This window comes from Oryctolagus cuniculus, chromosome 8 (genome assembly GCF_051225735.1).
Source record: "Oryctolagus cuniculus isolate XC-2025 breed Fujian yellow rabbit chromosome 8, ASM5122573v1, whole genome shotgun sequence".
In the NCBI taxonomy this organism is placed as follows: Eukaryota; Metazoa; Chordata; class Mammalia; order Lagomorpha; family Leporidae; genus Oryctolagus; species Oryctolagus cuniculus.
In genome coordinates, this window is record NC_142874.1 from 113,489,768 (window position 1) to 113,503,737 (window position 13,970).

General features: G+C 41.4%; 1 protein-coding gene across 3 annotated transcripts in view; it reads left to right on the top strand.

Moving 5' to 3' along the window:
* The window catches only part of RASGEF1B (RasGEF domain family member 1B), a 614,689-nt gene that overhangs the window by 135,431 nt on the left and 465,288 nt on the right, over positions 1–13,970 (top strand). For all 3 annotated transcript variants that reach the window (XM_051820184.3, XM_089303183.1, XM_089303184.1), the window contains exon 2: positions 5,342–5,389. In XM_051820184.3, the coding sequence (XP_051676144.2) occupies positions 5,342–5,389 (48 nt within the window). The remainder of the gene's footprint in view (positions 1–5,341; positions 5,390–13,970) is intronic.

Genomic DNA, 13,970 nt, shown 5'->3' on the forward strand with positions numbered 1-13,970 from the left:
ATTTTATTTTATTTGAAAGGCTGTGGCAGACACAGACGCACACATGCGAGTGCACGTGCATGCACACACACACACACACACACTGGCATGGAGTGTTGGAGTCCAAGGTGGGTAAGGGGGGGCCTGTGAAAGAAGATGCCCGAGAGTGGGGTGTCAGAGCCTGGGGAGGCAGAGGGACCATCTACGCGAGGTCGGGGAGCTGGGAGAGAGGGCTCTGAACTGGGGAGGGGCCTGGAGCACTTTCTTCACCAGAAGCGGGGCGGCAGAGATGGAGGCTGATCACATATGGTCATTGGTAACTATGTTAACTATGTTAGCTCAGAGAAAGAGAGAGAGGGGGAGAGAGGTCTTCCATCCTCTGGTTCACTCCCCAGTTGGCTACAACAGCCATAGCTGGGCCAGGCAAAAGCCCCACATGGGTGGCAGGGACCCATGTACTTGAGTCATGACCTGCTGCCTACCAGAATGTACATTAGCAGGAAGCTGGATCAGAAGTGGAGGAACTGGGACTCTAACCCAAGCACTATGATGCGGCTCATTTGTTACTATTTTTATTTTGGTCTTTTCTTTATTTTTCTTCCTTGTCCTATATTTCTTTTCTAAATTTTATTCAATAGTTTGATAAAAACAAGTTATTTTTCCTTTTGATTTTCTGTCCCATCACCCCATTTCTCCTTTGTTGAAGTTGAGGCACAATAGACCATAGTCGGCTGCCAGCGCCAGCTAGTCTGGCACAGTGTATCTGCTGCCTCTGGGATTGCTGTTTTGCTGTTGGACTTACTGCTTAGGATTCTCAAATGACTCCTCCGTAGCTGCTCAAGGTCAGGGTGATGCTGGTGCTGCACTTGAAACAAACAAACAAACAAAAGCACAAAACCTTATACTTTGGAGGAGAGAGCATCAGACCTATTAGCATTGAATGCCATGTCTTGACATTTCTATACATGTTTCCTGAATTCTGGAATTTCTAGCTTAGGCTTTATTCTCTACAAATTACACATGTTTTTGATTCACATTACTGCTCAAGCTATGTAGGAAAATTAAACCAGTTCCTTAATTGATGCTGTTATTTTTCTGTGTTGTTTAATTATTAGTATTGTGACAGTTTGCTGTTTTATTTTTTTCTTTGCAATTGCATAGCATTTCAGTTATATTAGAGGTTAAATAGGCCTCTTTGGTGTAGCCCATAACGTTATTTTTAAGGGGCAAATATCTATAGTCTTTAATAACTAAGTATGAAAGAATTGTTTGGAAGGCCACGAGCTTGTAAATAGGGACTGACCGCATGGCAGGATGTGTGCAATGCAGGTGATATTTGATGAAGCTCAACGCCACTCCATCTAGATAAGACATTTGCCAGGGACCCAAGAACTCATTTAATGTCAAGTGAAAATGGTATTCCTTTAGAGTTGGATTGGCTTTTAATGTCCTTTATAAAATAAAGGCTTGTCCTTTAAGTCATGCTTACTCTCATGACTGTTGTATACGAAGGTCATACTCGTAGATGTTTATGGCATTTACTATGGTATAGAAGCCTATATTTCTAAAAATATAAATACACATAGAATTTATGTGCTTGTATTTATAAATTGGAGAAGTGCAAGAACTTTCAGAGTAGTTTGAGCAATTTGCCAGGAGTCAGCATGTTTCAGTTCTGTGGCCTACCCACATTGTTGAAGCAAATTAAGAATTCTAACAGGGGGCATTTAAAAGGGAAAGGGAAAGAAGCTCCGTCATTCAGAAGCTTCAAAGAGAAAGGGAGGAGGAACTTGCACCAAGTTCTTCTGTCTTCCTACTTGTCATCCCAAGTTACCGTTGTCCCTGGCAGACGAGTGGTTCTCAGGTGATAGTTTGTAGCCCATACTTGTGAAAGTGCACATTCCTGGAGTTGGGGGAGTTGCGTGCTTAACAGCATCTTTATGAGCACTAGAGTTTTGAGAACCACCATCTTTCTCAGGGTTTGGTTTACAATGAATGGGATGATAATGCCTCTTTTGACTCAGGTCTTGGTTTTGCTAGGATCTTCATTTTCCTGTATTCTTGACTTCATTGGTACAGATTTGCCAGGATCTATGTATTAGTTTGCTAGGGCCACCATAATAAAATACTACTGATGTGCGTCTTCAATAACAAAAATTTATTTTTTCACCATTCTGGAAACTGCAAGTCCAAGACCAAGCTGTGAGAATGGTTGGTTTCATACACAGGCCTCTCTCTTTGGCTTGTAGCTTTGTCTCATTTATGTGTGTTGTCTGTGTCTTAATCTCTTCCTTCAAGAATGCCATTCATATTGAATTAGACGTGCCCATCTGACCTCATTTTTGCCTTATTTATCTCTTTAATGACACTAGATCCACATGCAGTCAGATTCTAAGGCAATAGAGTTTATGAATTTTGGTGGGAAACAATTCTGCTCCTGACGACCTAAATGGATTTTAAAATGGTATTTGGATAAGTGGAAGATGAACACTACTGATTTCTTATCAGACTGCTTTCCCCATCCTCATTTCTGTCTGTCAGAAGGAAGCCTATTCATGACTGGGCCCACTTCTTCAAGGCAGCAGGAAGGAGGTAGGGACAATGACAACATGCTTTTCATTGGCTCTGTTCCTTTAAGATCCATTTCTCTGAAGGAAGGAGGGTCTATTTGCTATTGGTCCAGCTGCTTTAAATGAGTAAGGAGGTTGGTTTTCAAAGAGAATTGAAAAGTCAAAACTCTTCATAATTAATATTAGGGCCATTTTCTTCGCCTTTTTTACTGAGTGATATTTGCACTGATTCTGTAATAACAATGGTGGTTAAACCTGTTTGTGCTGTAGCATGCCTTCAAGTGAGGTCTCCAGACTGTACTATTAATCATTGTAGTTTTACCACTGCGCATTTGCATTGTAGGAAATAGTGGACCTGATTCACTTAGTAATGCCTTGATGAAATAGTGAACGTTATTAAGTTTGCTAGGTCTCAACACAAGAGTACACATCTTTCTAGTATTCTTTGTCACATTCAATTTTCAGTAGTTGTTTTCAGGAAAAATATCTGTGATATTGGATTATAAGCTGAACTACCCTCTTTTTTTAATGAAAGACTATTAATATTTTTCTCATTATATTTGAGAGAGATATTTGTTCTCCATCTACTGGTTCATTCCCCAAATGTCCACAATGACCAGGGCTGTTCCAGCCCAAAGCTAGCATCCTGGAACTCAATCTGGGTCTTCCACATGGGAGACCAAATGCCCACCTTACGAAGAACTACACACATAAAAAAAAAAAAAAAAAAAAAAAAAAAACACCAAGAAATAGGCCAGCGCAGCGGCTCACTAGGCTAATCCTCTGCCTGTGGCACTGGCACACTGGGTTCTAGTCCCAGTCGGGGTGCCAGATTCTGTCCCGGTTGCCCCTCTTCCAGGCCAGCTCTCTGCTATGGCACAGGAGTGCAGTGGAGGATGGCTCAAGTGCTTGGGTCCTGCACCCTCATGGGAGACCAGGAGAAGCACCTGGCTCCTGCCTTCAGATCAGCGTGATGCGCTGGCCATGGCAGCCATTGGAGGGTGAACCAACAGCAAAAGGAAGACCTTTCTCTCTGTCTCTCTCTCTCACTGTCCACAATGCCTGTCAAATAAATAAATAAATAAAATTTAAAAAAACACAAGAAATAAATCATGGTTCTCAAGTTCAAATAGTTGGCAGATACATTTGCAAAAATGGGTCTTTCAAGAAAAGCAACTGACTGTACTTGTTGTCCATGATAAAATTCAAGCTCTCTTGAGAAAATTAGAATGTTAGAAAACTTGTACTGCTACTGTGAACTTCATAGCTTAACTGCAGTTGGAGATTTTTCAGGTGAGATTAACAAATGTGATATTCTGGATATCATGTAATGAAACGGGACAACATGGAAACTTTGCAAAATTCATGCAACCACTGTTTCCTGAATGACCCGAATTTAACTTAAATAAAATGTATGATGCTACAAAAGATCTGTTCTAAAAGAGATCAACAGTTTTTTTTTTTTCTGTAACAGAGCAAATATGTTCACAATAAGATTTTAGACTGTACATTGCATCTAACCCTTAAGAGATTGCCATTTTTCAAGTTTTGGCATATTAAAAAGAGAATATCTACAGCTACCTGAAAGAATTATTTCAAATACTGTTGTTTGCCAACTATGTATCTGAATGAGGACAGATTTTGTTCATTTACTGTAAACAAATACCTCTTGAAATAGATTAAATGCAAATGCAAATATGAGAATATCACTATCATCTATTTAAATGAAACATTAGTGATTTGCAAAAATGAAGATGCCATGTTCTAGCTAAATTTTCTGTTTTGGTATATATGTAAAATTTATTAACAGGTATATATTATTGCTATTGTAGAGTGAATTAATATTTAAGTTTTTAAAATTTCCAATGTGTAATAAAGCGAATATCAATAAATATAACTTACATAAACAAAAACTCTTTTGGAGCCCTGATGTTTTTTGAGTGTAAAAGAATCCTGAGACAGAAAGATTGAGGAATGCTGACTTAGGAGGACATTTTTCTAGCTATGCTGTGGTAATTGGTTTAGAATTAACTTTGATTTGTGGTGCTCTTAAAGCCAAATATATTCACTATCTGAATACTAAGTAGAGTAAGCTTGACTTTTGCTTTTCTCCTATTGGGAGAGAAATCATGAGAAATATTCCCATGCACAGTTTGATGGCTGGTTTGTCCTTCTTAAACTCAAAATCAGTGTTGACAGTCATGAACAAACTGCATGAACAAGAGCCCTATGTAAGAACTCATGTTTCTGAGACATCTGTTTCATTCCAGTGAGAATTCATTTAAAGGAGCAGAGATGAACATCTTTGCTGTGGTGGTGCACTTGGGAATCTTGCCCTCAAGGTGCTCTGTTTGTGTTCTGCCTGTTTTTCCCTCTTGCCAGGACGTTTGTTTCCTACCTCTTCCTCTTTCTTCCTTGCTTTCATCCATTTCCTCCCTCTTTTTCCTTATGTTTTACTGTTGCTGCAAGTGTTTCTTCATGTGCTGCAGTTTTGCGTTGCTGTCAGCGTCCTCTCAGAAAGATGCTGAGTTGGTAACTATGAAGGTGGCACTGACGGAGTGTAGGTCTGCCTCTGCTTTCTCAGCTCCAGGACTTCAAAACATCTTTGCATTCGATATGTGAATGCACAGGAGGCTGTGCCCTGTTTCTATTCTTAGACTTCTAGAGGTTGGGAAGCGAAGTTGGGAGAAAGGATTTTAACTTAACACTTACACCTTCTAGAAGAAAATGACTTCAGAGTAAATTTCTCTATTATACCATGTTCATAGATTTCTTTCTCATTTTTCCTCTAGTCCAAAAGTCACTCCCGAGTTGGCCTGAAATCAAGCACCAAACAAAAGGTATGCATTTATTCTTTTGTATTATTCTTGTAAAAAGCAGTTATTTGGGATGTTTTTTTTTTTTTCATTTGCTTTACCTCCAAAATAATAAAATTGAATCGGAGAGAGATTGTTGGTATGACATAGAATTGGAGAGAGAGTCTTGCAATGCAGTGTCAGATTGTGAGAATCCCTCGATGGCTTACAAGCAACTGTGGGAGTAAGGTCAGATGTTTCTCTACTAGATTCGGCTCTTTCATTTTCTAAGTCCATCACAGTGAAGGACTTCGGCCCTATCACAGCTCATAGCTTTAACTAAACTTTATTCTCTGTTCTGCATCAACTGGAGAGAACGATCCTCACCTACGGCCTGCGGTGAATTGGGTAAAACATGAGCTCTGTGCATCAGAAAGAATTGATTTCAAATCTTTGGCTCTGTCCCTTTACTATATGACCTTACACATGTTTGCACCAAGATGATCATACACACTGGTTTAGTCTATCCTCTGGGTAAAGAGAGGTAATACGTGTGAAAGTTCTTATATCTGAGTGCTTAGCACATAATAGGCACGAAGTTATTTTTAACAATTCTACAACATTTCATTGATAGGTCAGAAATCTGGAACAATAGAAAATTTGAAATTGGAAACTCTTAATCTTCAGACACATTTACGTGCACACATATACACACATCTAAAATTGTGTTTTTCTTTTGAACCATGTGATGATGATGTGAGTGAGTTAGAGGAGTCCAGGCTCAGCTTTGGGGAGGTTCATGTTAAAGTATTATTCTAATGTGGAAGTTTGCACTGCTTGGAGGATAACAGACATGTTAATGAAGGACACCTTTTTTCCCCAAAAAAAGATGTGTTTTATTTATTTGAAAGGCAGAGTGACAGAGGCGGGGACAGAGAGAGAGAAAGAGATCTTCCATTCATTTGTTCATTCCTTAAATGGCTACAATGGTCGGTCAAGACTGGGCCAGGTTGAAGCCAGGAGCCAGGATCTCCAGCTGAGTCTCCAAAGTGCGTATGGGTTCCAAGTACTTGGGCCATCCTCCTCTGCTTTCCCAGGTACATTAGCAGGGAGGTTAGATCGGAAGCAGAGAAGCTGGGGACTTGAACCAGTGCCCACTGTGCCACAGCACCAGCCCCAGAATACCTTTCTTGATGACCACTGTGAGAGACAGAAAATACTGCAAGAACATACAGTAAGAGGTGGTTAAGATTTAAGGAGGTGACCCATGTAGAGGCACTAAGCCTAGCACCTGTGTAGATAGTAGCTCTCTTAAAGTTGATTAGGAAGATGCACAGCCCTGGGCTCCAACCCAGCCTCAACACTTCCTGGACAATCAACTGACACTGACCTTGTAAACCTTGTGCTCCAGGCACAGAATGAGCACTTTACCATGATGAACTCGTTTAATGTTCTCAGCAACCCTCTGAGATTGGTGTTTTAATAGGAAGAGCTGTTAAAAGCTCTAAAGTTGTTTGCTCTGTAATGGAAGCAGTGAAAAGGGAACAATAAGGTTCAGTAAGGCATGGAAGTAGCAAGTCCAGGGAGCAGCTGGGACCCCTGAGGCTAAGAGAACAAAGGAAGTTGTGATTAATAAGACTTCTTAGATATTTTGAGATAGGGCCCTACAGAGCTGACAGACCTCTGAGGAGAGGGTGCTGGCTGTGGATTCTGGTCTCCCCAAGGGGCACACAATGAGGTTGATTCTGCAGGTCCTAGGAAAATGCCATCTGGATCCAGTGGTGGTGCAGGAAAGGAAGCAGCATGGTCCTTCCAAGATAGGGCCCCTAGTGAGCACCCTGGAAGGAGTTAGTCCCTTCTTCCTTCTGTAGCTCCACAGCCTTCCTCTAGCGCCTCCTAGTGGCAGAGATAACAAGAATCCAACAGACTAAGCAGAAATTGGTTTTGCAAAGTCTGAGCCCCCAGCATCCTAAAACACATTATGAGAAGGTGGATTTGGAAATGAGAGATTATAACTGAGTAACTGATGCAATTATGAGCTCCATTTGCAGATGAGGAAATCAAGGCTTAAGCTATGTTAAGTTCTGTTTGCTCCAAGTCATACAGTTAGGAGAGGCAGGTTCAGAATTTAAACTCCGCCAGTTTGGCTCCAAAGTTTGTGACCTTAGCCAGTTAAAGAAGTGGCCATAGCCAAAAACAATTCTGTGACTCTTACTTTTTAAATCTTCAGAATGGAGATGATAGCTCTAAGCATGTAGAACTTTTGTAAAGATTAAAGGAAACAATATACACAATGTGCATATCATACTTCCATAAACATAGTAGGTGCTCAGTAAATACTGTTTCTTGCTAAACATGCCATTTTTCTCATTTTGAGTATAGGAACTTCATTTTGCCACAATGACTTTGTGTGTAATTTTTGTAGGATTGCCTTTCCCTTATTGTGGTCTCCTCTTTCATGAGTTGTTTGTTTAGTAGATCTCTACAACTTAGCATGTTTTAAAGTTTTCTATGTTGGAAAATGAACAGCAGAGAGAAGCTAATGCTGGAATTTGATCAATAGAGGCTTCACTGATGTCTTTAAAATCAGAATTTGTCAGGGTTTGTATCAGAGCATTGAGTTGGTCTTTCACTTCAGATTTTAAGCAGTAAGAGAAATCATCGTGTTTATTCATTGGTTCTTGAACACTACAATTATTAATTGAGTATGCAATTGCAGTAGACACTGTGCTGGCCATCAGGGCTGATATAAACACTGACAGATAGGCTCTGCCCTCAAAATGATTTCTCACAATATAGTGGGAAAGCAGCATGCAACACCTTAGCTGCTAATTCTCATTCTTCCTTGTTCTTGACAAATGGTGAGGTGTGTGTGTGTGTGTGTGTGTGTGTGCCTTAGTCTTATTTCATAAGCTCAATGCTGTCAAGTGGGCAAAACATGTATTGGGTCTATTATAGAGCTGACCCTGCCCAAGGCAGGTTTGTAGGTAAAGGGAAGTATGCAGAGGCAGCCAGCCACCTCTCCTGAAGGCCAGTCATTCATTTATTGGGGAATGGGTAAGTGTCAGATCAGACACAGGCAGAGAGTGAGAGAGGTAGACAAAGCTCTGTCCCTGGTTGCCGGTGATGTGATGTTTGTTTGCAGGGATGATAGAGTGAAGGATCCAGGCTGGATGCTGTGAGGCTGTGCAGGCCCTTTTGCTTTCACATGGGTGATAGTCTGGGAGACAGGACCTGGGAGAGCCCAAGGCCTTAGAGTAGTCAGGAGAAGGCCTTAGGTAGCAGCTAACTGGTAGATCAGAAGCCTCTCCTATTTACATCAAGCTATTTTGTGTTTTGTTTTTGCCCCTGCATTTCCTTTTGATTACAAGTGCTAACTGCATCAGCAGTCATGAAAGAACTCAGAGAAAGGCTTTGTGCACGTTCTTTAGCCAGTGTCTTATGGAGAAATGAATCTTGAAGGCCAGCATGGCAGTGGTGGTATCCAGGACCCTTGTGAGAGAACGACAAGGTCACAGTCTTGTGGTCAAGGTCATACTAGTTCTTTGAATCTTTCAGGAAATTTATGTGGAAAATAAGGATGCTGGGTTATATTGAGATATGTAGAACATGGGAATATCTAAAACCTATCCTCAATCCCCATGAATCAGAGGCAAATAAATTCACAGAGGACGAATCCTGGCAAAGGAATACTGTTACCTAATATAGAACTTCAGTGAGCGAGACTGAGATAAAGAGCAGACTCCATCTCTTTCACAAAACATGCTTGCTGCTCGCCAAGCATCTTTTCAAGATTTATAACAACATTAATAGAAAAGTAGCATACAACCAATGTTCTGGTTGCATTGCAAATGTTCAATGGTTATATAATTTGCATTCCACTCATATTTTTTTGACAGGTAGAGTCAGAGAGAGAGAGAGAGAGAGGTCTTCCCTCCATTGGTTCACTCCCCTAATGGCCACTATGGCCGGTGCTGCGCCGATCTGAAGCCAGGAGCCAGGTGCTTCTTCCTGGTCTCCCATGCGGGTGTAGGGGCCCAAGCTCTTGGGCCATCCTCCACTGCTTTTCTGGGCCACAGCAGAGAGCTGGAGTGAAAGAGGAGCAGCCAGGACTAGAACCTGGTGCCCATATGGGATGCCGGTGCCACAGGCAGAGGATTAACCAAGGGAGCCACGGTGCTGGCCCCTCCACTCATATTTTTAATATCACCTTGATTTTGTAGAGCAGTTTTAGATTCACAGCAAAAATGAACAGAAGGTACAGCGATTTCCCATTTCCTGTGCCCCAATCAGACACAGCCTTGCCTCTTATCAATAACCCATGAAATTAAAAGACAATGCATATTTTCCATTAACTTTCTGAAGCCCTGTACAACACCAAAAATGACTCCTACCTTAAAATATGGCTTTGGGTGATAACGATGTGTTAGATAGGAATCATTTTTGGTGTTGTACAGGGCTTCAGAAAGTTAATGGAAAATATGCATTGTCTTTTAATCTCATTTCCCCACAGACCTTTTGGTGTCCCCTTGTATGCTGTATGGGCCTTGACAGATGCCTGATGACCTGTGTCCATAATTGGTATCCTACAGAGTATGTCCAACTTTCACTGCCTAAAAGTCCCCTGTGCTCCTCCACCTTGTCATCCCTGTCTGTCCCCATTACCTGGAAACTACTGATCTTTTTATTACATCTGTTTTTAAAAATACTTTCATATAGTTGGAATCATAACACTGTGTAGCCCTTTCAGATTGGCTTCTTTTATTTATTAATACAATTTGCATTTTCACCATGTCTTTTCATGGCTAATAGCTCATTTCCTTTTAGTTCTGAATTGTGTTCTGTTATATGCAGAAGTACCATGGTGGATCCATTTACCTACTGCAGGACAACTTGGTTGCTTCCAAGTCTTGGCAATTATGAATAACATTGTTATAAAATGCATGTGTAGATTTTCGTGTGGACGGAAGTTTTTGATTTTTTTTTTGGTAAATACCAAGGATTGCTGGACTGTGTGAGAACAGTAGGATTAGTTTTGTAAGAAACCAGCAAAACTCTTTTAAACTGGCTATACTGTTTTGCATTCCCACCCACAAAGAAAAGAGTTCCTGTTGCTCCACCTCCTCACCAGCAATTTGGTGTTGCCAGTGCTCCTGTGCGGTGTATCTGATTGTTGTAATTTGTATTTCACTGATGACATGTGATGTGGAACATCTTTTCATATGCTTATTTGGCATCTACATGTCTTTTAGGTGATGTGTCTATTGAGGTCTTTTGCCCATTTTTGATTCAAGTTTTTTTCTTATTGTTGAACTTTATGTGCTCTGTGTATATGTTGGATAACAGTCCTTTATCAGACATGTCTTTTGCAAATATCTGCTGCCATGCTATAATTTGTCTTTTCATCCTTTCGATAATGTCTTTTGCAGAGAGAAGTTTTAAATGTTAATGAAATTCCAGTTAATTCTTTCTTCCATGGATCAAGTCTCTGGTGTTTTCATTCCTTTTATCATAGAGAAAATTTGATTTGCTGAAGCCTGTGTTAATAGTGTTTTAAATATCTTCAGTCCCCACCCATCCATTTCTCTGCTGTTTGGTGATCTTGCTTGCATTACCCTTTTTTCCCTATCAAAATCATCTTCTCAGAGAAGGTAAGTAAATTCATAGTAAGTTACCCTCAAACTATATGGCTTTAAGTGCAATCTCTCCTAAGGGTATTTGCATTTTAATAAGTAGTGGAGCTAATGAAATTGAATTGCAGGGGTGGAATGTCTGGCACTAGCAAGCAGGTTTCAGTTTTTGGTTGGTGGAAAGATCTTATCCTTGCTCCTAAAATTACATTGCTTACCTCTAAGATCAGCTCAGAAGGAAACATTAACTGGCGTGTGACCGGGAGTCACGAGGGTACTGCTGGTGAGGAGCCAGCACTGCAGGCTAGAGCTCAGACTCCTGTTATGCAGCCCACAATCGGCTTTTCTTCCTACCCCGTTCTCTGTCAACCTCCTTTTGTGAGTACGGCGTCCCTCTTTCCCAGTCAAGCGTGAGCTGTCCTCCAAACAGAAACTTGCTTTGTGAATCTTTGTGTCTTCTCCCTGCTCCTCCTTCTCTTGCGTCTAATATCCAAGAACTTCATAAATGTTGATGAATACATACTCCATGCCCCCACCTCACGGCTGTGCGTGTCATGCCATCAATAGTCATGCTTCCCAGCGTTAGTTTCTGGTATCTGGAGAAGTAGCTTTTAGTTTTTGTCACTGAAGACTGAAAAGGCTCCCAAAGAGTTCCTGTGGAATTATTCGCATTTCCTCTTTCCACCCTGATACCCAATTGGCCGTGTTGTCTTATCCTTTTGAACACTCCACTCAATACCTCCCCCTACTGGCACAACTTCCCCCATGTGCAGATTCCCACACCAGAGGGAGGCATTTGTTATGACTGATAAACCTGCATTGATGCTTCATTATCACCGAAGTCCACAGTTTATATCAGTGTTCACTCTTGGTGTTGCACATTCTATGGAGTTTGACAAATGTACAATGACATAGCATCCAGTCTAATAGAACATCAGACTAAAAATCCCTTTGTGTTCTGCCTGTTAGTCTCCCTCCCCCCAGGCCCTCGCACGGGTCTTTAGCATCTCCATCATTTTGCCTCACCCAGCGTGGCAGGTGGTTAGGATTCTCCACTGTGCAGCCATTTCAGGCCAGCTTCTTTGACTTAGTCATGTATCTTTATGCTTCTTCTGTATCTTTTCATGACTTGATAGTGCGTTTCTTTTTAGTTCCCAGCCCCATTGTCAGGATATGCCACAGTTGGTCTCGTCCACTCACCTACGGTAAGACCTCTTGGCTGTTTCCAAGTTCTGGCAATTATGAAAAAAGCTGCTAATAAGCACTGATGTGCAGGGTTTTGTGTAGACTCAGTAGGTATCTAACCAGAAACACAATTACTAGGCCAATATTTATTTGTCATTTTCTTCTCACCAATGACTCACAGCCTTCGCTCTGTTTCTCTCAAATACCTGACCAACTGTTGGGTTTTCCCACCTGTGCTTCTTTGTTTTGGGTTATGTTGTTCCTGCATTACGCTTCTGGGGCCGCAAAGAATGATCCATGGCCCGCTTGGAACGATGTAAGGGAATATTGAAACACTCTATAATCGTAATATACTTTTTAATGTAGCAGCTAGATTTGGACAAGATAAAAAGCAGAAAGCAGAGAATGAGTTTATAGCACCCGAGGGTTAAATTCCTGTCCCATCATGCGGTTCCTGCTAGCATCAGAAAGAGTGGCTTGGGCCTTTTCCATCACTGTGAGGGCCTGAATACTGCGTGTAGCTTAAGGGAAATGAACAGTCATCGCGTTCTGTTAGCAACATTTCTCCTTGAAGGTCTGATGGGAGATGGAAAGGAAATCAGACTCCCTAGAGCAGAGTCCACTTTATCTTTAGTTCATGTTATCTTTTTCCATGGCCTCTGCAAGAGGCCCAGCGGCATTCTGGAAGGTGCTGCCTGAATAGAAAGTGACAAAACGAGTGAGATGAATTTAAAAGACATAGATCATCTCCATGGGCTCACAGCAACAATGGCCCTAGGAGAGTTTACTGTTTCTCCTACTTTTTGGGGTGGGGATGGTGGGGTGAGGTGGGGAGAAGGAAGTGAATTACCTCTTTTGTACTTTGTGTAAAAAATGATTTTTATTTTTGATAGAGTATAGTTTCTGAGATAGTTATTATTTAAAGGATCAAGTTCTATATGTCAGACATTCTGACAGTAACTTTTAGAGTCATCTCTAAATTTCAGGCATAAAAAGACCCTGAAGGACAAACTGGGCATTTTAGCAATGTAGGTCAAGTTCCATTGCCATGAGCTCCAGGGGACTGGCTGGCTGTCCAGAGCTTTTATTCTTCTTGAATTTCTGTTACATATGATAGGGTTTGGAAGATATGAGCCCAAGGCTGAGACTTTGGGAGTGTATCATGTGTTCTTAAGATCTTATGTTGTAATGGACAAATGTTAGTTGCATATATTTATGGGTTTCAGTGTATCTTGGATATATAATGTGATGATATTTGTTAGCTAGTGGTCGGAGTGATTTCCCTCTTCATTTTATTTCCTTTCTTTTCACTTGCCTTGGTGGAGAGTGACCTAAGTTTGACCAGTGCTTATTCCTCCTCTGCATCTCATTCCCCTATGGCTGTGTCAGGGGTACCCTTCATGCCTGCGTTCTCCCTTTTCCTTTGCAAATACTCGGAGACTTCCCAAAGATAGAACGCATGCTCAGACCCAGTTCAGTTACAGCTTAGCATCTCACACTTGGTGGAGTCCACATCAGGGGTGGCAAAGGCCAGTGGTCTTAGGGACCCATTTCATCAAATGGGTTCAGATGTTTTCTCATAAATCCTGTGGGAAGCCTGGCCCCAGCTGGGTTGCTCAAAGCATTCACCTTGTATTTCTGGAGCAAAGGAAAAATAAGAATGTTGGAATGCAACTCACCTTGGTAAATATTAAGCACGTCACTGCCCAGCTCCCCTGTAAGCCTCAGTTTAATCAGGTGCCTTGGGCTGGTGCTGTACTGTGTTTTTCTAGCCCATGAGTTAAACTCAATGTTTCAGAGTGGCAATTACT